General features: G+C 45.0%; 2 protein-coding genes across 7 annotated transcripts in view; one reads left to right on the plus strand and one right to left on the minus strand.

The window, feature by feature from the left end:
- The window catches only part of LOC119977436 (F-box-like/WD repeat-containing protein TBL1X), a 418,532-nt gene extending 396,106 nt beyond the window's left edge, over window positions 1–22,426 (plus strand). For all 5 annotated transcript variants that reach the window (XM_038818342.1, XM_038818341.1, XM_038818343.1 and 2 more), the window contains 3 exons: window positions 12,136–12,301; window positions 12,744–12,845; window positions 20,911–22,426. In XM_038818342.1, coding sequence (XP_038674270.1) covers window positions 12,136–12,301; window positions 12,744–12,845; window positions 20,911–20,937 — 295 coding nt within the window. In that variant the 3' untranslated portion in view covers window positions 20,938–22,426. The remainder of the gene's footprint in view (window positions 1–12,135; window positions 12,302–12,743; window positions 12,846–20,910) is intronic.
- gpr143 (G protein-coupled receptor 143) overlaps window positions 1–26,466 on the minus strand; it is a 161,177-nt gene that overhangs the window by 53,863 nt on the left and 80,848 nt on the right. The window contains exon 9 of one of the 2 annotated variants that reach the window (XM_038818347.1): window positions 23,924–26,248. The exons of the other annotated variant lie outside the window; for it this stretch is intronic. Coding sequence (XP_038674275.1) covers window positions 26,145–26,248 — 104 coding nt within the window. The 3' untranslated portion in view covers window positions 23,924–26,144. Of the gene's footprint in view, window positions 1–23,923; window positions 26,249–26,466 lie in introns of those variants that run through there. 2 annotated transcript variants of the gene reach the window in all.

Below are 26,466 nucleotides of genomic sequence, written 5' to 3' on the forward strand. Positions count from 1 at the left end.
ATAGGTGGATTGGCCATGCTAAATTGCCCATTAATTGGAAAAATAATTGGGTACTCTAAATTTATTTTTTTTAAAAGATGTGCCCATGCTCAGTGGTGGCTGAGAGCAGTCATGCCGCTTCTGGTGAGGATGTAAACTGGAGACCAGTGTTCAAAAGGAAATTGACAATTAAATCAGGATGGATCCATTACCATTGCAACAGTACCATACATTATGTGATCAAATATTGAGCCAGATTAGCTTGGCAGACCTGCCTCAGTATAGAGTGTCCCTTGTTGCACGTTTTACTATGGGCGTAAAACGCGTTTATTGGAGTGTATTAACACGCCTCCGTATTCGACGTGTGCTTAACACTACTAGGCTCTGTTCTATGTATTTATTCAGCTCTGGAGTCGCCAGTTGCCGTATAGACAACGTCACAAGTATTCCAAGGTCAAGTTCAAAGTAATAAAGACGATACACCGATTAGTAAGGTTCAAACGATCAATATTTATTATACAGTTATAATAAATACTCATGCACACACTAAGAGACTAAGCTATAACTAAACTTAAGTGAACAGAATACTTATCTAACAGGAACAGGCAAGGTCAGAGAACGAGGCCTTCGTCCTGGTCTTGTACTGCAGCCTTCAGCAAGCGTTCTGGTACTGGGGGTCTAGTGGGCTTGGATCGCGTAGCGAGCGTTGAACTTACGGTTTCGGCGGCTGGTGCTCAACGGCTGGAGTCAGGATGCAAGATGTCTATCAGGGCCGGAGCACGGGTTTAACAGACCGGGCTATGTGGGGAATTTGCCTTTATACCCCTCTCTAATGTCCTTGCCCCCTTCTAGGCGGGCTCTACCTTTCGGTACCGATTGGAGCGTTTCCAAACGGTTACCTTCGAAATCCTCCAATGCGGGGGCTTCCTCGATGTTGGGGGGTGGTTTCGATATTCGTTACTCTGGTGCCATCCTGTCTGCGCAACCAATTAAGTGTTACATTGAGATGGAAATGTTCCCATTGTTTGTGCCTGGATCTGGGCTGCCTCATCAGAATGCTAAGCGCTTTGCCATTAACACCTTTGGCTTGGAGATCTTGCACCTGGCCAGAAACTGGTTTGCTGCTTGCAAAATGCTAATTAGTTGAGAGCAGACTGTCTGCTCACACTAAACAGGCTTTTCCTTCTGTCTTCCATTTTACTTTGGCTCAGTGTCCATTTTGCGTGGCCAGCATGGCTACATTCCCTCCTTGTGATCCTCACAATCATAATATTGTGAAGGATCACCTATGTACGTTGCCTTCCTTGTGTTCTGACCGCTTGCCAGTTCCTGTTCTACTCTATCTTAAACTATGGGAAGAAGAGAAAAATTTTTTAACTAACCTTTCTACTTGGCCCTATGTCAAAGGGACATGCATTACTACAACTGGGAACCTCTACCTATCACTATTAACCTTAACCTTAACTTAACATTTCATCACTCTAAAACCTTAACCATTCACACCACAACATCACACTTCCCAACTCGGCAGTCGAGTATGGAACAATATAATACATGGCTGAACTTTTTATTTACAGAGTGTTGTAATCAGTGAGGGGTTGAGGGGTTTGGTGGAATCCGAAGATGGGGGATTGAACTCTATAGATGGGTGAGGTGCTGGAACGAGAGGCTCTCCTCTTCCATTTCCTCAACCTGAGGGTCTGTACTAGTATGATGAGGATCGCGATCACCAACAGTGATTCGATTATATAGGACATGGAGTACCACGTCATGAATTTAGTGCACCAGGTCTGAACCTCGCTGATCAGAGCTGAGCACTGGGGGTTTGCTGTAATTGAAACATTTACGGTGGGGGTTGTGGGGGAAACGTGTCTTGTTTCCACACATATACACATAACATTTAGAAACAATAGGTGGGTTTCCATCATTTTGCTGTTCTTCTTCTTTCTCTTCCTTCTTCCTCCGGTATTGACAATCCTGGCTTCGACCTCTGTCTCGTCCTTTGAAACCTTTGGGATCAAGCACAGTATCTGTCAATACACAGTTTAAGACCTTTACTTGTTAGTGCATCTGTCTTTCAAAACCCAATTGACCCTTTAAAATGACTGGCTAAGTCACACCCTGTGACTCCCCTCATTTTTTTTCAAAAAGCGAATTTAAAGACCAGCATACACCTAACAATCCTTCCTTCTGCGAGCCGTCTCGCAGGCTTTGCTGATTTACCATCCGAATGTTCCCGGATGTAAATAGCATGTGGGATGGCGGCCGAAGGGCTACCTAACGTAAAATGAGAACAAACTTTGAAACAAACATCCGAATGAGTTGCGTATGGGCCGCGACGGGTATGAGTTGGATGGGATCCCCGGGTAGGGCGTGCTGTGCCATACCCGAGCTTGGCTGACCAAGGGTTGGTTCTCAGACAGGGCGGGTCCTCAGTGCCGTTTGTCCACTGCCTGAGTAACCTGGAAAAAAAAACGGGTATGAATGTATTTACCATGACTTGCAGCCTCTATTCGCCGAATAGAGGGGCACCTAAAAAACCAAGGGAGCCAAGATGCTCCAACTGAGGACATCACTGAAGTTCTCAGAGATATCTGCGGACAAACTATTTGGCGTGTAGCCTTACAACTTTGGAAAAAATCTCCAATCAAACCGAAGTTCTCAAAAGTTTCGGCAGACAAGCTAACGTGTATGTGAGGTGGTCACAATCTTTTCAGCTGAAAAGAAGATGTCCATCCTCCAGCTGAACAATTTACAATCCTGAAAACAAACAAACATAAACGAAGACAAACATACGTGCAGGTTCCATCAGAAAGGACATCGTTTCCCTCAAACGATTCCTATTTTACATCATCTGGACACCTCACTTTGATTCTGCCTCTGTGAACAGGGTCACAAAGGGGTTGCCGTGTCGGGATTCAGACATTGCGTCGTCCTGCTCTCCCGGATCCCACACCCTTGTGTGGATCAGGCATGAAACTTTGGAATTGTGTGACCGGGGGTCACTCTCATCGTTACGGACAAGTCTGTATGAATTGTCCCTGTGCCATAATGTAGTGTCGAGTGTGTTGTCGGGGTAGTCGGGGTCGGGTGGTGGTTCTGGATATTTAAGGTAAGTGACTTCCATGGGGTCACTGGAGTCGGGGTCGTAGTTGGTGCAGTGTGGGCTGTATGGTTGTGTGCTGTCGCTGTCTTCAGAGTCAGTGGCAGTCCTGCTGTCTCTGCTGTGGCAGCTTGTGGGCGTGTCGGGGCGTGGTCTGTCGTGGTCTGTGGGCGGAGTCGTGGGCGAGTCCGTTGATGAGCTGGTCTGTGAGGGGGATGGTGAAAAAGTGTCTCTAGTGGGCGGGGTGAAGTGTTCTGCTGCATCTAGCAGTACATGGTGAGCATGGTTAGACTGTGTTCCATATGCCTTTAACTGGTTGATATGGAACCACGCGGTCTTCCCATTAGGATATTTTATCCTGTAAACGGAGGGGCTAATTTTGTCCGAAATTGAGTATGGGCCAGAATATTTTGGAGCCAAAAAACTGCTGGGGTTATAAACAGATAACATTACCTGTTGCCCAACCTGGAATTCTGTGGTGTGTACGGTCTTATTGAAACAGGCAGTGCGTTGCTGTCGGCGTTTCCCTAGCTGGACTGCGGCTGCGATCTGTGCAGACCTCACAGTCTCAACTAGATCTTTAACTGCCTTTTCATGTGTGAGGGCCGTCACTTCGGGGCTTGTCATGTCCAGTCCTAAAAGGAATTCTGTACCTTTCATAGGGCGTCCGGTCATGAGTGTGTGTGGTGTGTATCCTGTAGATGTGGAGACAGTGTTCCTTATGAACATAAGTGCAAAGGGGAGCACTGAATCCCATGTGGAATTATTCTCTTGAACCATTTTCCTGAGGGTCGTTTTTAGGGTCCGATTCATGCGCTCCACAATCCCGCTGGACTGTGGATGATACGCAATATGAAAGTTTTGTTTGATACCGAATATTGTCAGGACGTTCTTCATGACCCGTCCTGTAAAGTGAGATCCCTGGTCCGAATCGATACTTTGGGGTAAACCCCATCTCGTGAAGATGTGGTGGGTCAGGATCTTTGCAGCTGTCTTAGCTGTGTTTGTACGTGATGGAAATGCCTCTACCCATTTTGTAAAGGTATCTATCACCACCAGAACATACTTATAGCCATTCCGACAAGGGGGCAATGGACCTATAAAATCGATCTGGAGGTTTGTCCAAGGGCCGTTAACTGGGCGAGTATGCCGAAGTTGTGCTTTCTTAGAATACCGCTCCGGGTTATTCTGAGCACAAATCAGGCAATTCTCTATATAGTGTGTTACATCTGTCCTGAGATTAGGCCACCAACAGAGTTGCCTGAGGTGCCTCGTGGTTGAATCAATTCCTTGGTGTCCGTGGTTATCGTGAAATAAAGCAATCATTGCATTTCTATCCTGCTGTGGGACCACATAAAGTTGATCCTTAATGATCACGCCCTCATGTGTGGTCAGTGCGTGTTTAAAGTGTTCGTACGCAGGCACAAAGTTTCCCTTGAAAACCTCCCTGAGGTCTCCATCCTGTTTCTGTGCTGCAACGAGATCTTTAACCTCTGTTTGTGAGACTTGTACTGCGCTCACAGGGGCGCTAGCTGGTGCGCTAGCTGGGGGGGTCCATAAGTGTCCTCTCCTGGAACCTGCCTTAGCCAATGCGTCGGCTTTTACATTCCCAGGGGGTGATGACCTATGGTGGCTGCGAACTTTTATTATGCCGAAGGTCCTGTCCTTCGCTCTCTCTAGAATATGCTGGAGTAGAGGGGCTGATGGAAGGGGTTTTCCGTCTGCGGATACAAAACCTCTTGTCCTCCACAGGGGCAAAAAATCGGTTAAACTGTTGCAGACATATAAACTGTCCGAATATATGTCTGCTGGGCTGGGGAAAGAATCGGGGTGGTCCACTATATATGCTATGGCTGCTAGCTCTGCTGCCTGCGCGCCTAAGTGACCAGGTAACTTCAGTGCTATTTCCTCGAGAGCGCGCCCCTGCGCGTCCTCGACGTAGATGCCGCATCCAGTGATACGCTCACCATTTAAAACTGTGGATGAACCGTCCACGTATATCTTGAGGGGTCCACACGTGTCTGTGTGTGGGGTGCCTTGTGCGGGGTTTCCTAGCTTCCTGGGGGGTGTTTTCGCTATGAAGGGGCCTGTGTTATGCAGGGGAGCTACAATTTCACAGTCATGGGGCTGTCCGGGGTATTGGAGGTTGTCTGCTAAATATGTGTGTGTGCGTGTCCGTTTTACAGTAATGTCCCGTCCTTGTAAAAGTAGGGTCCACCTAGCTGCCCTAATCTGGCTAACTGAACCGTCCTTCAGTCGACCGTCTAGTAGTAGCTGTGTGGGTGTGTGTTCGGTTAGAATGGTGATGGGGTTTAGTCCGGTTATGTATGAAAAGTACTGTACTGCCCAGAAGACAGCAAGGAGGTGCCTCTCACAGGCAGAGAATCCTTGTTCTACTGGGTCTAACAGTCGGGAGGCATAAGCCACTGGTCTTAGCTGCTCGTGCCGTTCCTGAAGCAACACGGCCGAGAGGGTCAGATCTGTGCTAGCTACCTCGATTGCGTACGGGGAAAGTTGGTCTGGGACTAGCAGCGCGGGTGCTGCACTAAGGGCTCGTTTTAACTCCTCCACAGCGCCTGTATGCTGCGGAAGCCATTCCCAGGGGGCTCCTTTCTTAAGGAGGTCTGAAAGTGGGGCGGCTTTTGTCGCGAATCCGTCTATGTGGTTCCGACAGTAACCAACCAGTCCTAAAAACGACCGGAGGGCTGAAACATTCTGGGGAAGGGGCAATTTGACAATCGAATCAATTCTTTTGAATTCGATCTCGCGTTTGCCGTGCGTGATGACTGTTCCCAAATACATCACTTTACTTTCCAATATCTGGGCCTTTCTGGGGTTAACTTTACATCCAATTGAAGTCAACAATTCCAGGAGTTCGGCCAGAAGCGAAATGTGCTCTGCCTTTGTGTCTGTCTGCAGTAGTAGGTCGTCTACATACTGTACCAGACATTCGGGTCGGGAAAATTTTTCTAATCCACTTGCCAGCTGTCGGTGGAAAATGGAGGGTGAATTGTGGAATCCCTGTGGGAGGCATGTCCACGTATACTGCTGAGTTTTAAAAGTGAATGCAAATTTGTATTGGCACGCTTTTGCCAATGGTATGGACCAGAATCCGTTACTGATATCCAATACCGTGAAGTACTTGGCGTTGAGACCCTGCTTGAGCATGGTCTCGGGACTAGTAGCTACCGTTGGGGCTACTGCGGGGGTTACTTTATTGAGTTCCCGATAATCGATGGTCAGACGCCATGATCCATCGGGCTTCCTCACTGGCCAAATAGGGGCATTGTTGGTGGAGGCTACCGTTCTAAGTACACCTTGGTCCAACAAGCTACCTATAACCTTTTCTATTTCCACCTCTGCTTCAAGGGGAAATCTGTATTGCTTTTGCGGTCGGGGGTCCTGTCCGGTAACATGAACTTGTCCAGTCATTCTGCCACAGTCATGACGGTGACTTGCAAATGCTGTCCTGTGTTTGTTCAGTAATGCTTTAATTTGTCTGTCGGTGTGGAGTGTAGTCAGGTCGAATGAGTACTCTCCCACTGCGCTAATCCGATTAGCGTAGTCTCCTACTGTGAGGGTGGCTGGTGCTCTGTCTGCTCTTGCCATTCGCCAGACACACTGGTTCACTGGGTCGAACGATAAGCTGTGTGTGTTCATAAAATCAATCCCTAGGATGTGTTCTGCTGTCCTGGGAAGGTTTACTAGAACTACGGGGTGCCTTGTGCTAATGTTCCCTAGCTGAATTGCTATGGGTGCTGTAATGTGTCCCTGCTGCGAGTGTCCGGTGAACCCGCTAAGTGTAATGGTGGATGTGGTCGGCCACGTGTCTGAGTGTGCCGTGATCGTGGAGTTAATGGTGGTGCGGGAGCCTCCTGTGTCCCAGAGTAATTCTATGGGCTTCCCTTTTACTCTTGCTGTGACTACGGGCCTCCCTGATGGATCCCATAGTGTGTCACAGACCCAAGTGGGGGAGCCCGGACACCGTCAGTCCGTCTCGTCCACATTGGTGGGTCCTGACTGTACTGTAACATTATGGATCGGTTTTGACTTATTGCGGTTCAGAGTGCCTGTCTGCTGGCCTCTCTGAGATCGCTGGGGTGCATTGCATTCCTTAGCCCAATGCCCTAACTGTCCACAGTTATAGCATTCCTGTCCTTTCTGCTGAGGGCTGCTCTTGCCTTCATTTACCCATGCGGGCTTCTGGTGCTCTCTGACTGCTTGGATATCTGCAGCAGCCTGAGCCTCTTCTGGGGATCTAACTTTGCCTTTTTCCTGAAGCGATTGCTCCCAAGCGCGGGACAATCTTTTCAGGACCCATTTCTCGTTATGGGCCTCTTCTGAGGGGTCATAGCTGTTGCAAGCGCTCTGTCCTGCTTCTGTTGCGTGGGAGATTATTGTGCGCGTCCATTTAACCATGTTTTCGCGGGTTAAATGCGCTCTATCTAATTGTCCAAAAACTGCGCTGAAATGAATCCACAGCCTTCCTGCGAATGCTGTGGGGTGTTCGGATCTTTTCTGCCTGCATTTGTTTAATCCTTCTACTGGGTCACCTCTATTGTACCCTATGGCATCTAAAATGGCGGTGTGCATCTCCTCTAGGCTGCCTCCTGCCACGTTCTGTGGGTCGGGGAGGGCTGCTACTACACTTTGGTCTAAACTCAGAACTGTGAGCTTAACCTGCTCTCTCTCATCCAGGCCGTACATGGTAGCCTGCTGTTTCACTTTTGCGAAAAATTGGTGGGGGTCTGCGGTGGGGAGGAACGGAGTGATCTTTTCACACGCGTCCCTTAGCTGGGTTACTGTTAAAGGGGTGGTGTAGGTTATGTCTGGGGCGCCTTCTGTCTCGGCTTTTCTCTGCGTGGTTACGGGATTCATGGGTGCGGTTATGGTCTGAGCTGTGGGGGGTTGGGGTGCCTGTCGTTTCTGCTGAGCTGCTGGCGCACATGTTCCCTGAACATAACGCTGCGCGGTCTCACTTAATTCCTGCCAATCTGGGGCATTTTCCCCATCTAACTGTGCTCCAAAGGTGCTTTGGAAGCCATTCTGCACCGAAAGCAGAGATTGCAATTCCGCAATCTGTTTCCTGCATTTCGCGTGGTCAACTGTGCTTTGTCTTTGTTCGGTCGTTGCAGCATGGAGTGCTCTCAAAGCTGCTTTGAGATCAGAACATTGCCTCTGCAATGCCTCCACCTGCTTTTCTGATTCCTGTCTTATCAGAACGGCACGTTGCACGTCCTGATAGGCTTTCTCATACTGGGTCTGGGAACTGCTCAGATGAGCTAGACAAGACTGATGAGCCCTTTTGGCATCATCCACCTCTCTATCCTTCTCTGCCAACTTCCCTTTTAGATCCAGATTCTCCTTCTCGATGTCCCTGACATCGACCTTACTCATCCTATTCCTCTCTTCTAAATCTGTCCGGAGCGTCCTGATGACCTCCTCTGCGCCTCGCAACTGTGCCAAGCAGGACACAATCGCCATCGGCTTGCGTGCTTTACCTAGGTTCTTTTTGTGTATTTGAGAGAGGTTCTCCCACCAAGTATGACCTATACTCCCGGGACCTGTCTCCTCATTTGCACAAAACTCTTTCCAAAGGGGCCATCCCTTTCCTTGTAAATATTTGCGGAGTTCCAGCTCCCACGTGGGACACTGGCCTACCCTGCTACTGTTGCTGGTCGCTGCGACCACAAACCTTTCTGGATCCATCAGACGTTCCATTGCCTGCATGGCCATTTCCTCTGACTCTCTTTGTATAATTTGGAACAGGGAGTTGTTGGGGTTGTGTTTCAAGAAACGGGTACGGCTTACGCTATGTTCCGTTCAAAAACTGCCGAAAGTTTGTCGCAACAAAAAGCTTTCAGTTTTACCTTACAGCCCTGTTAGTACGCATGCACTAAACACACTTCCGAATTACGCTTATTATTTTGAACACCTTGAATACTCGTGATTTCTTTCTTTCTCTGCAATTTGGAGTTCTAATTCAAATTTCAGGGTCCTGGACAGTGTGGGGTTTCCACTTACAACCATGTCCCGTCAGGGAGTCGCCACTAAATGTTGCACGTTTTACTATGGGCGTAAAACGCGTTTATTGGAGTGTATTAACACGCCTCCGTATTCGACGTGTGCTTAACACTACTAGGCTCTGTTCTATGTATTTATTCAGCTCTGGAGTCGCCAGTTGCCGTATAGACAACGTCACAAGTATTCCAAGGTCAAGTTCAAAGTAATAAAGACGATACACCGATTAGTAAGGTTCAAACGATCAATATTTATTATACAGTTATAATAAATACTCATGCACACACTAAGAGACTAAGCTATAACTAAACTTAAGTGAACAGAATACTTATCTAACAGGAACAGGCAAGGTCAGAGAACGAGGCCTTCGTCCTGGTCTTGTACTGCAGCCTTCAGCAAGCGTTCTGGTACTGGGGGTCTAGTGGGCTTGGATCGCGTAGCGAGCGTTGAACTTACGGTTTCGGCGGCTGGTGCTCAACGGCTGGAGTCAGGATGCAAGATGTCTATCAGGGCCGGAGCACGGGTTTAACAGACCGGGCTATGTGGGGAATTTGCCTTTATACCCCTCTCTAATGTCCTTGCCCCCTTCTAGGCGGGCTCTACCTTTCGGTACCGATTGGAGCATTTCCAAACGGTTACCTTCGAAATCCTCCAATGCGGGGGCCTTCCTCGATGTTGGGGGGTGGTTTCGATATTCGTTGCTCTGGTGCCATCCTGTCTGCGCAACCAATTAAGTGTTACATTGAGATGGAAATGTTGCCATTGTTTGTGCCTGGATCTGGGCTGCCTCATCAGAATGCTAAGCGCTTTGCCATTAACACCTTTGGCTTGGAGATCTTGCACCTGGCCAGAAACTGGTTTGCTGCTTGCAAAATGCTAATTAGTTGAGAGCAGACTGTCTGCTCACACTAAACAGGCTTTTCCTTCTGTCTTCCATTTTACTTTGGTGTCCATTTTGCGTGGCCAGCATGGCTACACCCTTTACACTTAAGTTTCAATCCCGAGGCAGGTACAGCGTTATAGAGAAGATAACATTAATTTTCACCTTCACCTCCATTGAAATCAAATGGTATTGAGCAAGTTCTATAATAACTGGAGCATCTGCTCTGGCAGTTTACCACCCCACCCCCTGTTGGGTATTGGTGTTCTTGTTTTGGAACTTCAAAAACAAAAAACAATTAACCTGGTCACTCCCATGAGCCAACGGATCAGTCTTTAGAGTCTTGGTGTCCTGATTGGTGGCAAAACGTACCTTTAGAGTCAGTTTATAGTCAGCAGAGATTGGGCGGGATTCTCCGCTATCCGTCGGGGTGGGCCGTACCTGCACCGAGGAGTGGCATGAGCTACTCCGGCGTCTGGCCGCCCAGAAGGTGCGGAATGCTCCACACCTTCAGGGGCTAGGCCGGCACCGGCGCCGAAGGGCCTTCGCCGGCCGGCGTGAGTTGGCGCATGTGCGGGAGCACCAGCGTGTACTGGCATCATCCCAGGGAATGCGTAGGGGGGTTCTTCTCCGCACCGGCCAGTGCGGAGGGAAAGAGTGCCCCCACGACACAGGCCTGCTCGTGGATCGGTGTGCCCCGATCGCGGGCCAGGCCACCATGGGCCCCCCCCCCCCCCCCCCCTCGGGGCCAGATCCCCCCATGCCCCCCCCGAGGACTCCGCAGGCCGCCCGCAGAGCCAGGTCCCGCCGGTACGGACCTGGTGTTATATACGCCAGCGGGGCTGGTTGAAAACGGGCGGCCACTCGGCCCATTGAAGACGTACACAATAAACATACCTTGAAAGTCCTAATCAGCTGCCACAGATTTTTTTTAAAAAATTACCCAGCCATTATCAAAACACCATTTATTCAATGACCAAAATAATCTCCTATCTGAGACGCAGGCTTTTTACGCAGCATAGTTTCAAGTGGGCCGAATGCTCTCTAGTCCTTCACCCAAGTGGCTTTACTGAATATGTGTGAGTCAGAATAGCAAGTGTTGACGGGCTGTTCAGTCATCTCAGCTCACCAGACATTCACTTTAGGCAGTAATCAGAATGGAAGACCGAGCTCATTTTTCCTTTCTCTAGCTCAGGTTCACAACTCCTCAAGATTGTTTTTTTTAGAAAATATTTTATTCAGGCATTTATAATTTAAACATTTTAACCTTTTAAACAGAGAGATCCAACAAACCCAACTCCCCCAGTCCTAAACCCTAACTACCAATACATTAGAATCCCTGCCCTTAATTGTCACTTCTGTGCCTCTTCTCCCCCCCCCCCCCCCCCCCCCTCTGCTGGCGGTCAATTTTCCTTGAAGAAGTCGTTGAACGGCTGCTACCTCTGAGCGAAGCCCTGTAACGAATCCCTTAAGGCGAACTTAATTTTCTCTAGCCTAAGAAACCCTGCCATGTCACTGATCCAAACCCCCGACTTTGGAGGCTCCGAGTCCCTCCATCCTAGCAAAATCCGTCTCAGGGCCACCAGGGAGGCAGTGGCCAAAATGTCGGCCTCTCTCCCCTCCCCTGGGCTCCCGGATCTTCCGACACTCCAAATATTGCCATCTCTGGGCTCGGGAGTCACCCTTCCTTCCAGGAGCTCTGACATAACCTCTGAAAATCCCTGCCAAAATCCCCTCGGCTTTGGACACGCCCAAAACATATGTACATGATTCGCAGGACTCCCCCCACACCTGTCCTCCACCTCCTCAAAAAACCTACTCATCTTTGCCACAGTTATATGAGCCCTGTGGACCACCTTGAACTGGATCAGGCTAAGCCTGGCACACAATGAGGATGCATTGACTCTCCTCAGGGCCTTCTCCCATAGCCCAACTTCCAACTCTCCTCCCAGCTCTTCCTCCCACTTCCCCTTCACCTCCCAGACTCCTCTAGATTGTTAACAATCTAGCACCTCTGGACAAACCACAATAACAAGGAAATTTTCTTGCCTGTGCAGTTCAATGGCACATTTTCTTCTCACATTGAAAGCTGTGTGCAGTAGTTAGGTAGTTTGCCATCTAATTGAAATTACTTTTATCTTTTATTTTTCAGTGCTTCATTTGATTCAACTGTTCGCCTATGGGATGTGGAAAGAGGAATTTGCCTTCACACTTTAACCATGCACCAAGAACCTGTCTATAGTGTAGCTTTCAGCCCTGATGGAAAATATCTAGCCAGTGGGTCGTTTGACAAATGTGTCCACATATGGAACACTCAGGTAAGAGTGACAATGCCATTTGCAAGTTTGACCACAGTCAGATTTGAGAAATTATTCAGTTGTTTCAGAATAATACTTGTATTTTTAGAGAGAAAGAAAGTGTGTATTTGTCCTCGATGTTGCAAAGACTCCCTCCATGTAAACACTGGCGATTAAGGGAAGTCAGTTGTTTCTGAAATATAAATGGACTGTGTCACCTCACTTTTATATAAATTCATTGTGATGAAAATGACAAAAACAAAACAGCGCTGATCATTTGATGAAGACAATTTTGACTCTAGTGAAACGGAAAACTTGTGATCAGGTACACAATTTAAGTTTAACGCGCCCTTGTCAGACTGTCATTGACATTTTTAAATGTCAGCAATCACCAAGTACATTAATTTCAAAAACATGCTTTCTCTGTATTCCAACAAATCAATCAATGTGTTTGTTTTCATAGACGGGAGCGCTAGTGCACAGCTACAGAGGGACAGGGGGAATTTTTGAAGTCTGCTGGAATGCATCAGGGGACAAAGTGGGAGCAAGTGCATCAGATGGCTCTGTAAGTATTTATACTGTTCAGCTTGGATTCTGTCTCCACCCACTCATTATCTACAAGTGATTGAAAGGCTTTTGCTCCATGTGTCTGTCATGTCAGTGAATCTTTTACACAGGTGATCCAAAACAGACACTTGAAACGTGTGCAAGGCTCCTTCAATAGCACATTGCCGCTTATAAAATTACTTCAAGAAAGATAGCCAACAATAACACATTATTGCAAAATAACTATCGTTGTGGAATGCCAGAAACAGGTTGAGCATGATAGATTAGGAATACTACTCATTTCGAGGTAGTGTCTGTTTCTGTGTTAAGCAGAAAATATATGTTTAAGAAAACACAAGTTCTACTCCCAACCCGCCCCCTTCCCTGCAATACAGTTCAGCATATAAATCTATTTAAACAATTCAATTTTTATCACCGTAGCTTCTCTATTCAGAAGTCCATCTTCATGTGTTTATCTCTTTTCTGTGCAGAGACAGAGGGCTGGATTCTCCGATTTTGAGGCTATGTCTGGAGGAAGTGTTTATTGTACAACAAACAAAATCAGTGAAGCCCCCGCACTGATGCTGCGACCAGTGGGGGCTAGCAGCTGCGCCACATAAAATGTCACGGCCTTCCCCATATAAACGCCTGGAAAATTGCCGGATCCGTGGCTGGGCATGCGCATGGCGATGACCTGCAGCGTTCACGCTATACAACATAGCGCCGACCACTCGGGAACCTGACCTGCCAGATAGCGCCCCCTGGACACACCCGGGCCACCGCCCCACCAGTCCCCCCAGTCCTCGCCGAAGCCCCCCCCCCCCGGCCAGCAGCATGGCTCCCCCACCTGACTGTGGCTGCGCTGGACAGTCCGCAGCCGCCACAGCGGGTTTACGAAAACTGAGAGCACAAGTGTTCCGCGCTGTCGGGAACTCGGCCCATCGGGGGAGGGCCTTCAGGCAACGTTCTGAGGCCGTCCCAACGGCGTGCGGCGTATTCCTCAATGACGCCGTTTTAGATGGGGTGGAGCATCTGAAAACAGGCGCCGCCCCTACCTTGGGCGCAAACAGGGATTCTCCACCTGATCGCCGATTACGATATAGGTGTTGGACAACGGAGAATCCCGCCCAGAGTTCTTCATATCCGGTCCATTGTTGCTTTTAGTTTGATCCTGGGACAGATTGTCCTAATCAAATGATGTAATTGAAAGCAAATTTCCTGATTTATCTCTGCCATGTTTACAGTCTTGTCTACATCCATAAGACTACCTGTTTGATATTACTTTGATGTTAAACAGACCAGGCTTCTCCAATGTTTCTTTGTAACTCAAACCTTGAAGACTAGGAAGCTGATTTTCTTTATCATTGGTTGGTGTCTATCCAGCTGCCCGATGTGCTTCATAAGAGGTCTGAGCCATTTTGAGCGTTGGGCCTCAGTTGCCCCTGACGATGACCTGCAAATAACAAATCAGTGTACACGAGCCGAATGGAGGTGGGGAGCAGCTCAAGCTCAGAGCCAAGCCTGAAATTGGAGCTTAAGGAGAACTTAGGAAGGATAGGCATCTAAGGACTGGCAAAAGATGGGAAGATATGTCATGCTCCCCTGACCTGACACAAATCATTTTTGAACAACATTGGCATTTGACTTCCTGCTGCAGTCTCAATAAGGCTAAGCTGTCCTTGCCTAGTACCAATTAGAAAAGCATGCATTTTGCTCATTGGTACCTGAAATTTAACAATTGATGCAGGTAATTCCTATTTAGTCATAACACCATATACTGAGAATAATGAAGGAAACAGCATTGGGTTAGCAGTAGTAATCTGAATTAATTCTTGAATACTTTAATGCATTATTGGTGACAACTCCAAAACTGACACAAGTTACCATCACAATGAATCCCTCCAAACTGATCTCTTGACTATCTAATTCTACTCAATTGCTCATCCTCTGAATCTTTTTTTCCCCCTCCAGCATTAACAAAGTTGGCATCACTGTCCAATGCTGTTTTTAAAAAAAATATCAATACCATGCCTAAAATTGGGCGGCATGGTAGCACAGTGGGTAGCACTGTTGCTTCACAGCTCCAGGGTCCCAGGTTCGATTCCCGGTTTGGGTCACTGTGTGGACTCTGCACGTTCTCCCCGTGTCTGCGTGGGTTTCCTCCGGGTGCTCCAGTTTCCTCCCATAAGTCCCAAAAGACGTGCTTGTTAGGTAATTTGGGCATTCTAAATTCTCCCACTGGGTACCCGAAGAGGCGCTGGAGTGTGGCGACTAGGGAATTTTCACAGTGGCTTCATTGCAGTGTTAATGTAAGCCTACTTGTGACAATAAAGATTATTATGATAAAAACTTCATCAACTTCCAACTCATTCGCAAACTCCAGTTAACTTACAATTTAATGGCTGAATCAATACATCTTAATATCCTTAGAGGAGAAAACCCACAGTATAAATCAAAAAGAGTGAGGGTGGGTTATCAGGAATTGCAGGCAGAGCGAGAAAGAGCACTTGAATGAGAGTTCCACAGGCGAATGAATGGAGCATAAGAAATAATACAAGTGAGTTGAAAGTGTCATTTCAACCATCGTAGAAATTTGACTCCAAAGTAATGGAATTGTTAGAAAAGTCTTGGGTATTTGGGAATGGAGGGGGAATAGCAGTGTTGAATAATGACAAATTACCACTGTAGAAGGAAGGAATTTTAGTCCGTGGAAACACTATGAGTAGAGTTGCGGATGAGCAAAGGGTGCAAGGCTTAGGTAACCAGAGAATGATGTGGGCAGATGTACAAATACAGAGATCAGGGAGGTAAACTGCCGAAACAGTGTAGGTGTTTTGGGAGATTTTAAATGTTGCATCAACCAGGAGAAGCAGAACAGTGTAAGTAATAAAGCCAATAGGTTTGAGAGTCAGGGCAGATTTCTAGAAATTCGATTACACATGTTTTAAAATATAGAGGATTTTTTGTTACTGCATAACTAAATGTGCTGCTCAGGAATAATAGGGAGAGACAGAGCAGTCAAACAAATCAAGGCTCCAGCTAATTTATTTTATGTAATGGATAAATCAGGCGTTAGAACACTTGAGTTGGAGAAACAAATTAAACGTGGTAATTACCAGTGTAGCTATCCAGTGGTACAGCCGTGCTTTCTCTCCACATTCTTCAGCATTCCGTGTACAGATAATCTGAGGGCATGGTTTGTCATATCACTCTGGTGGGCAAAGCCAACTCCATGGTCATGGGGGGACCCCAATCTGCACAGAAAATAATCTTCCTTCCCACCATCCCTCACAGACACGGAGGAGCTCCCCCCCCCCACCCCTCGTCACGGGCATCGGGGTGCGCCCCCAATCCCCACCACACATAAGGGGAAGTCTCCAATGGGGCTTCCAAGAAGGCCCAACCTTGAACAGTGCCTGGCCACTGCCCGGACATGTCCTTTACTCCTTCACCACCTGAGGGCTATACTTACCTGTGCGCGCCCAGTGTGATTATCACAATTGTTTTTTGTTTTTGAAAATCAGTAATGATTCGTGCCATCGGTGTAGGGTGGAGAAGATTCCAAACTGAAATCTCACCAGCGCAAACGCCATTTTTGGTCTCTCACGAAACCTAGCAGCCATTACGGGATTTCCGCCCACGGCTAGCTAAATCACGGGCATAGGCTTTTTAAAAACTTACAGCCATTGTGTATTAAATACTAAAAGATTAAGTTGAACTTCAGTTGTTATTCATACTGAAATCTTCACTATTTGCAAATTATGATGTCGAATCATGCTTCATGTTAAATAGAGACTGAAAGAACAAACCTAGGATTTTTTAAATTTTTTTAAATAAATTTAGATTATCCAATTATTTTTTCCAATTAAGGGGGCAATTTAGCGTGGCCAATCCACCTACTCTGCACATTTTTGGGTTGTGGGGGCGAAACCCACGCAGACACGGGGAGAATGTGCAAACTCCACACGGACAGTGACCCAGAGCCGGGATCGAACCTGGGACCTCAGCACCGTGAGGCAGCTGTGCTAACCACTAGGCCACCATGCTGCCCTTAAACCTAGGATTTTTGATGGTACAGAGGTGGTGCAGTGGTTAGCAATGCTGCCTCATAGTGCTAAGGATCCAGGTTCGATCCCAGCTTCGGGTCGCTATCTGTGTGGAGTTTGCACATTCTCCCCGTGTCTGTGTGGGCATGACCCCCACAACTCAAAGATATGCACTTGGGGCAGCACGGTAGCATGGTGGTTAGCATAAATGCTTCACAGCTCCAGGGTCCCAGGTTCGGTTCCCGGCTGGGTCACTGTCTGTGCGGAGTCTGCACGTCCTCCCCGTGTGTGCGTGGGTTTCCTCCGGGTGCTCCGGTTTCCTCCCACAGTCCAAAGATGTGCGGGTTAGGTGGATTGGCCATGCTAAATTGCCCGTATTGTCCTAAAAAGTAAGGTTAAGGTGGGGGGGGGGGATTGTTGGGTTACAGGTATAGGGTGGATACATGGGTTTGAGTAGGGTGATCATTGCTCGGCACAACATCAAGGGCCGAAGGGCCTGTTCTGTGCTGTACTGTTCTATGTTCTATGCAGGGTAGGTGGATTGGCCACGCTAAACTGCCCCTTAATTGGAAAAAAGAAATTGGTTACTCCAAATTTATTTATTTTTAAATTGTTCTACATAACGGAGGAATCTGAGCTCTGTTAAACCCAAATCCTCTCAAAGTTGGTCAGCACTGCGAAAGGTATGGTTATTATTTTGCTTTTTACACTTTTAAGAATTTAATAGGGTGGTATGACTGAGCTAAAGCATTTGCTAAGAGCAAAATGCTCTGATACAGGAAATTAATTTTGTTCAATTAAAGCAAAGAATTGTTCATTAGGCAGAGGGATATCGGTAATTATCAAATTAAGCACCATTCTCTTTTGGACAACATAAACTACCATCAGGTCAAGTTTGCAGAGAAAAGCAGCAGGGTGCCTTAAGCCAGAGGGCAGGAGAGCATCCCTTTCCACCTGTTTTCAATTTTTGTATTCTGCACAAGACCAAGTATTTTCAGCTACCTTTTGGGCTGGAGCCCATTCTAACTAGAAAGCAATTTCAGAGCATCTGGACCTATTTCGTACAGAATCATTGGGCTGAGTTTTGTCCAGAGAGTCACAGTCCCAAATTCAGCTTCAATTTGGGGCCGAGAATCTCTAACCGGCCACAGTGGCTGTCAGTAGGGATCATCCTGGTGTGGCCTCACCAACTTTCGATACAATTGCAGTAAAACATCCCTTATTCCTATACTCAAAACCTCTCGCTGTGAAGGCCAACAAACCATTTGCCTTCTTTGCTGCCTGCTGTACCTGCACGCTTACTTTCAGCGACTGATGCGCAAGGACATCAAGGTATCACTGAATATCCACCTCTTTCAATTTACACCCATTTAAGTAATAATCTGCCTTCCTACTTTGGCTACCTTAGTGGATAATGTCACATTTATCCACATTATACTGCATCTAACCATGCATATGCCCAGGAAATTAGCCTGCCCAAATCCCGCTGAAGCTTCTTTGCATCCTCCTCACAGCTCACCCTCCCACCCGACTTTGTATCATTTGCAAATTTGGAGACAATAAATTTTGTCCCTCATCCAAATCATTAATATATACTTGGAAATATATCACCATTCCTTCACTGTCACTGGGTCCCTCCCTCACCACGCAGTGGTATGCCTGACCATATGGTCCAAGTAGTGGGGAAAATTCTAGAATCCGTTATCAAAGATTTTACTGTTGAGCACTTAAGACTTTTGAATGGACCGACCTTGTATTAAATTGATCTTTTCTCTACACTCATGACTGTAACATTGTATTCTGCAGTTTCTCCTTTCTCTATGTACGGTATACATTGTCTGTATAGCATGCACTTTTCACTGTATACTAATACATGTCACAATAATAAATCAAATAAAAAAAGAAAACAGTGGCAGGGTTTATGAAGGTGAAATTATGCTTTACAAATCTACTGGAATTTTTCAAAGATGGAACTAGTAGAGTTGACAAGGGGGAGCCTGTGGATGTGGTATATTTGGACTTTCAGAAGGCTTTTGAGAAAGTCCCGTGTAAAATTAAAACACATGGAGATAGATAGAAAACTGGTAGGCAGAGAGTTGGAATTAATGGGTCTTTTTCAAATTGGCAGGCAGTGACTAGTGGGGTACAGCAAGGATCGGTGCTAGGACCCCAGCTATTCACAATATATATTAATGATATAGATGAGGGAACAAAATATAATATCTCTAAATTTGCAGATGACACCATGTGGGTGGGAGGGTGAGCTGTGAGGAGGATACAGAGATCCTTTGGTGTGATTTGGACAAGTTGAGTGAGTGGGCAAATGAATGGCAGATGCAGTATAATTTAGATAAATGCGACATTGTCCACTTTGGTAGCAAAAATGAGAAGGCAGATTATTTGTGAGGCCACACCTGGAATATTGTGTGCAGTTTTGGTCTCTTTATCTGTGGGAGGATATTCTTGCTATGGAGGGAGTGCAGCGAACATTTGCCAGGCTGTTTCCAGGGATGGGGGGGGGACTACAAGGAGAGACTAAGTCGGTTAGCATTATATTCATTGGAGTTCAGAAGAGTGAGAGTGGATCTCATAGAAACTTATTCTAACAGGACTAGACAGGGTAGATTCAGAAAGAATGTTTACAATGGTGGAGGAGTCCAGAACAAGAGGTAATAGTTTGAGGATAAGGGGTAAACCTTTTAGGACTGGAGTGAGGGAGGAGACATTTCTCACCCAGAGAGTGGTGAATCTGTGGAATTCACTACCACACCAAGTAGTTGAGACCAAAATGTTGTGTAATTTCAAGAAGGAATTAGATATAGCTCTTGGGGCTAATGGGATTAATGGGTCAGAGAATTGAATAGAATAGAATTTGCCGTGCACAAGGAGGCCACTCGGCCCATCGAGTCTGCACCGGCTCTTGGAAAGAGCACCACACCTAAGTCCATAGGTGGATAGGGGGGAAGGCAGGATCAAGATATTGAGTTTGATAATTAGCCATGATCATAATGAATGGCAGAGCAGGTTCGATGTCTGAATGACTTCTGTCTGTTCTATTTTCTATGCATGTTTCTATGCAAGTCAGAGTGATAAGTGGCCCAGGACAGGTGTATTAGGTGCTCAGGGAGCCCAGCAAACCATGTCCACATGTTCTGTGCATGCCCAGCGCTGGGAGAATTTTGGAAAGGTGTAGCAAGGACGGTATCGAGGGTGGTGGGATCCAGGGTCAATCCAGGCTAGGGACTCACAATATTTGGGGTTGCAGTGGAGCCGGGAGTGCAGGAGGCGAAAGAGGCCGGTGTTCTGGCCTTTGTGTCCCTAGTAGCCCGGCGGAGGATTCTTCTTCAGTGGAAGGATGCAAGGCCCCCAAGCGTGGAGGCCTGGGTCAACGATATGGCGGGGTTTATTAAATTGGAGGGGGTGAAATTTGCCCTAAGGGGGTCAGTGTAGGGGTTTTTGAGGAGATGGCAACCATTCCTAGATCTCCTGGCAGAACGGTAAAAACAAAAGGCCAGCAGCAGCAGCAACCCGGGGGAGGGGTTGTCTCTTTGTTTTTGTTTTGGGTTCAATACCCGTTTTTTCCCAATGACTGGTGTTAATTTATTGTTTCTCTTTTGTATTTACGGCGGGGGGGTTCTGTTTTTTTTTTGTTCTTAAAATGTTCTGTTATTGTTTACTTTTTTGTGAAAACGTGAAAATTTGAATTAAAATTATTTTTTTTTAAAAGTGATAAGTGGCTTGGTGGGGAACGTCCAGGTAGTGGAGTTCCCATGCGACTACTGCCCTTGTCCTTTTAGATGGTAGCAGTCATGGGTTTGGAAGGTGCTGTCTCAGGACTCTTAGTGAGTTCCTGCAGTGCATCTTGTAGAGGGTACACACTGCTGCTACTGTGTCCCTTTCAAATATTAAGAGACTGCTTAAATTCCCTGTACATATTTCAGATTTCCAGCATGCCTATTTTTCTTTGCATATTTTAAAAATCAGTGCTCTCTTTCATTGCTGGCAATTGTTAACTTGTTTTTCTTTTGCTTTTCACAGGTCTGTGTGCTTGATCTACGGAAATAGCAAAATAGCAGGATAACAGGATGTAAGATTAGACCGGCAGTGAATGTGTGGGTGGCAAACACGCTCCTTCACCGTGTGTCAGCTCCAGAACTACAAGAACCTGACTTTTAAAGTGAAATGGTTAAAACCAGCTCTCCCTGTCCATTTAATTCTAATTCCCCCACCCCCTCCAAAAAATATGATTTTATTGACTGCAAACCACCCTCCACCCCTCCCCCCAAGTCCCCCAAATGGAAACCCAATCGTGCGCTGGCATTTACGCCAGTTGAACTCTTCAGCCTTGGAATGTCTCGCAAGGAAACTGCGTCAGTCAATGTTTTGGGGTTTTCAACAGGACAGATGATGGCAATTTATGTTCATGACTGAGAGCATTGTGCCAAACTGCAGATGCTGTGATGTACCAAAAAAAAACAAACGTGGGGGGAAAAAACACAAACAGACCAACAAAAAAAAGGAAATAATGTAGATTTTCCTTCCTTCATGTACTTGCCTCATTCTGGTTTGGACACTACAGTGCTGCTAAAAATGAAGAATAACATTGTGTGCAGTCACAGCGAAATAATCTGCAACTTTGTAATAGCAACACTTTATATTTTCTGGATTTTTTTGTTTTTTGTTTTTAAAAAAAAATGTTTTAGGGACGCTGGAGTATTATGTAGGTTCCTAAAAGAAGCTTTTACCAGGGTTGGATGTGAATGATTTTGTTTCTAGAAGCTGCAGGGAGGAATCTGTGGGGTTTTAAAACTTTAGCTTTTCTGAACTGCTGATAGACTTGCTTACATTACTGTGCTTCAGGTCGTGATCTTTGGGAAAGGCACTTCTACAGAGAACTGCGTATAAAAAGTGCTTTACATTTGAGAAGGTGAACTTGTCACCAGCTTCATACAGGGAAAGAAGACTCACGGGAAGATCCCCAGTGTATTTTTGAAAAAAATAACGAAAGAAATATTTGTAATTTTTACCTTTAATCACACACCAGACCTTAAAAGCCAGAACGGCAAACCACAAACCTAGCAGACACTTCGTTTTAAAAGAAATGCGAGAAATGAGACATCTTAACACTGTACAAGAGCTTAAATTCTTTAATCTCATGCCATGCTTTAGGTCCTTTTTTTTTAAAAAAAAAGAAAACTATTTGCTAACAAAGCTGTTTAGAGCCAGGTGGGGTGCACTTTGTCTAATGTAAGGGTCTGCTTTGTTTTGTTCTCTGGGTTTTTTGAATATGTTCCTTGTCATACGCAGAGAGTTCATTTGTTTAAAATCTGTGTTCTGGCTTTTGTTGCTTTTATTGTCTGTGTCAGACTGTCAGCCAGACTTTGTTCCTTCTCCTTGCAGCCTCTCAGGAGTTTAGGTCAGAGGAGATCACGTGACCTTTTCTGTTTCTTCTAATCCAGAATGTGTGATGTAGCTCATGTGCTCATTAAAGAAAACAAATCATCAAATCATATTCAATGTCTTGAATAAATTGCTATATTTTGATATTAGAAAATATGATTCTGTGATTTTTATTTCCCCTTATTTTTAAATGACGAGGTTTACTTTGCATATTTACACGTGGCTGTAGTTTTGCTAACGGGTCCCTGTTGGCAACCTCAATTATTAACGACGGGATTTCTGAAGCATGAATTCCAAATATTGAGCTTCCCTAATTGCTTGATTGATGAGTTTGCGCGCCGGTTTGCTACTAAGTCGGACGGACCAGGAAGGACCCAGATTCACTCAGCTGGCAAGGCACTAGAGATGCTGCAGTTGGTTTTGGTGTGCCCTGGCGAGAGAGATGGGAATTCCACACCTAATGTGTTAACTAATGAGCCTTAATGAAAAATATGCATATGTCAACACTGATGAAAATGGGATTGGACTTGACTGTGACACTCACTTGGCACTTTTCCACACTTTTTGTTTATTCTTTACTTTTTGTTTATTCTTTACTTTTCCGCACTTCTTATTTTCTTTATTCTTCCATGGGAGATGGGGATCACTGGTGTTTGTTGCCCATCCCTAATTGCCTTTGAACTGAACGGCTTGCTCTGCCATTTAAGAGGACAATTCAGGGTCGACCCATTGTTGTGGGTCTGGATGTAGGCCAGATCGACTAATGATTTCCTTCCCTAAAGGGATATTAGTGAACCAGATGGGCTTTTACGACAAATGATGATAGTTACTGAGACTAATTCCATTAATCCGGATTTTGTTAACTGAATCTCAATTCCACCAGCTGCCATGGTTGAATTTGAATCTATGTCCCCAGAGCTTTTGGATTACTAGTTCATGGCATTATCATTAAGCTGCCATCTCCCCATAATTGTGCATCTAGAATTGCCATTTTGGAGGAATACTAGAGGGTGGCTTACATCTATATTCCAGCCTGAGTCAGTGTCTTCAGGATTTGAAGAAAACTTGGGAGAATAATGAAAAAACACATGCAAATTACTGATGTGAACACATATTGTTCACTGTGCTTACATATTTGTGACATTTAAGGTATTTCTACATGTGCATCATGATTGAATTTGCTGATCATGGTAGGTAATTTTCAGTTCCAGCTGAGGTGCAAAATTTCTGTCACTTGTTATATATCCTGCCTGATTTTCATTGAGATCAATTGCGTGGGCTATGCAAGAAGGTGCAGATCTGACATCACCAGGGTCCCAGGATCGATTCCCGGCTTGGGTCACTGTACTTGTGAAGTTTGCACGTTCTCCCTGTGACTACGTGGGTTTCCTCCGGGTGATCTGGTTTCCTCCCACAGTCCAAAGATGTGCAGGTTAGGTGGATTGGCCATGCTAAATTGCCCTTAGTGCCCAAAAAGGTTGGGTGGGGTTGCGGGGATAGGGTGGAGGTGTGGGCTTGGGTAGGGTGCTCTTTCCAAGGGCCAGTGCAGACTCAATGGGCCGAACGGCCTCCTTCTGCACTGTAAATTCAATGTTTCTATTGAAACAGAAGGTTAAGCTTGGTGTACATATACATTAATCAGTCTTTGCACTAACACCCAAATGTCTTTATTGAACTTGCATACATACAACTCCTATTGGTCCCGCAGATGTAAACATTTACTTTACTTCCTTGCACTGTTCACTACATTTCACATAGTTATAGGGCCAATTTTCCAAAAATGGATGACAAGTGAGGGCCCTCTCCCACAAGCTGCACCTATCAAAAATTACAGACATACTACCCATGGTTTTCTATCCATGGGTATTCCTGGTCAGAAAATCATGGTTGACACACCCTACAATTTCAGGGTATGTCCATCAGTGAAGTGATAATCTCCACCAGTGCAGGCACTTTTAACAAAAAGGACAGCATTAAGCCTGTTAAAATCCAGCAAAATCAATGACCTACAGACAGTATTGGGTATCATGAAAAATTGGGTAGTTTTTATTGCTTTACTAAAAGCCTTGTTGTTAGTAACTTTCTGTGGCATTTAATGTAAACTTAACATAATACCAGCTGTCACCTCTTCGTTACAAAATGGCACAGTTGTGAAATTCTGAAATTAAACTTCAGGCATACAGTAGATTAAATGTGCCATGGATTGCACTGAAATAGTGTTATTTTTGAGGTATTACAATATGATTTTTAGCATTTTGGTGATTGGAAAAGGTTGCAACACAGAAACAAAAACATTGGTATATTTATGGACATTACAGAGAATGCTGTTGCACTAAGATACAGTCCTGAGGGGGGAAAAAATTGATTGTTTACTTTATTTGTGGACTGAAAATTATTGTCAAGCCTTGACTTAAAAGAACATATGAGGCTCACAAATAAAAGTGGTGGATCCTCTCTTGTGTACATCACTAAAACAAAAGACTATTGGGACACTGCAGAACAGCAACTGCATACAATGTGCATTAAAGCATTCACTGTAACAATGATAAACAGTGGTTAGCACAGTTACATACAAAAATAGGATAGCAAAGAATATCAAAACTGGGTGCAAATAAATAGGAGAAGTGTTTCTAAATGTCTAACTCATTCATTGTTTTTTGTACTGTTGGAAATATCAGATACCAGTAGAATTATTTTTCTTTGTTGGATGTTTTGTTATTAATGGTTAATGTGCAATCAACCAATCCACACATGGTATGCATGCTTTCAAGATTGTAATTGATGGAAAGTGTTTTGTGTAAGTTGTTTTCACTGTTGTCTAACTAATTGCCTTGGGGTTCCGAGCTTTTCATGGCATCAAACCTAAATTTACATTATATTGTTTGTCACCTCCAGTGGAAAGTGACATGGTTATGAAACCGGCAAATTAAACTTAAGGTGCATAGTAAGTAAATTTGTCATGGACTGCCTAAAACGTTATCATTTACGAAGAATTTCCTATAAAATGTATGAAAGTATCACTGTTCCTATTAGTTTGGTGTAACTAATTTGAAGTAAAATTCATGGCAATACTATAATTTATAAAGTAGTTGCAGAATAGGGAGTCAACCTAAAATTTCATTGAAATTATTTTCTTCTATGTGTATAAAAAGTGAGTTCTTCTATCATATTGGAATATAAATCAATTTATCTTTATGTCCAATAATTTGACATTAGTTTCAGTCTCAAACAATGTCAGAGTACCCTCTAGGTCAAACAAACCTGACCACATCTCAATGAGAATGAATTTGAAATGTTGACCAATACTTGAATTTCTTTCTTTGGATTCAGAACACTCATAAACCACTCTGGTCTGGTGTTATAGCTAACGATATCATACAAATTACTTGAAAGGATTATTACTTTGGAATTACTTTCCAATGAGGTCATATAGCATATGGAAATTGAATTCTTTATTTGGTCAAAAATAAACTCAGGATTTCCCCATTCTGGCATCAGAATGCATATATCTGCCTCTGCATTCTGCCTCTCCGAAAATACATCCTCTGTATTCTGCACCTCTAGAAGTTCTTCATCACAAAGAAACAGGAGTAATTACCCTGTTTAAAAAATGTCAAATTTAACATAGTTGGGAATGCAATCACTGTAGTGTGTGGAATTCTTGTTAGTTTTCTCATTGTATGTATAGGCATAACACGACGATATACTGCCTCAAACCAACTCAGGACTCCTGCGAATTTTCCATGTACTTCTTCCAATTTCTTAGTTATGTTCAATTGAAGTGGAACTTCCGTTCAACTCAAATATTTTCAAAAAATAATTTGTGAAGCGTGGTTTTAAGGCTTGTATTGAGTTTACTCATCTCACCAACATTATTCCCTTTCAGTGTTTTCCAATGAGTCACCATCAGCGTCATTGCTATTGGCGTCGTGCAGGTCACTTGGTATGTTCATTTCAAATGTACTGGTCTCAGAACCTAGCAAAAAGAAATGAGGAAAGTGCCTTTGTAGTGCCATTAAATTGATTTTGGCTTCTGATATAGAATTGTTTTATGGAAACATTTAAAAATCTTTTCTAGTGGCAACTGACTTCTTATGACTTTATTATTCTTGTTTAACTGCAGCTAACAGCCATGTTTTTGAAATAAAGCTAATTAACAATTTGTAAAATACATTTATTTATTTACAAACCCAG

This window comes from Scyliorhinus canicula, chromosome 14 (assembly GCF_902713615.1).
Source record: "Scyliorhinus canicula chromosome 14, sScyCan1.1, whole genome shotgun sequence".
In the NCBI taxonomy this organism is placed as follows: domain Eukaryota; kingdom Metazoa; phylum Chordata; class Chondrichthyes; order Carcharhiniformes; family Scyliorhinidae; genus Scyliorhinus; species Scyliorhinus canicula.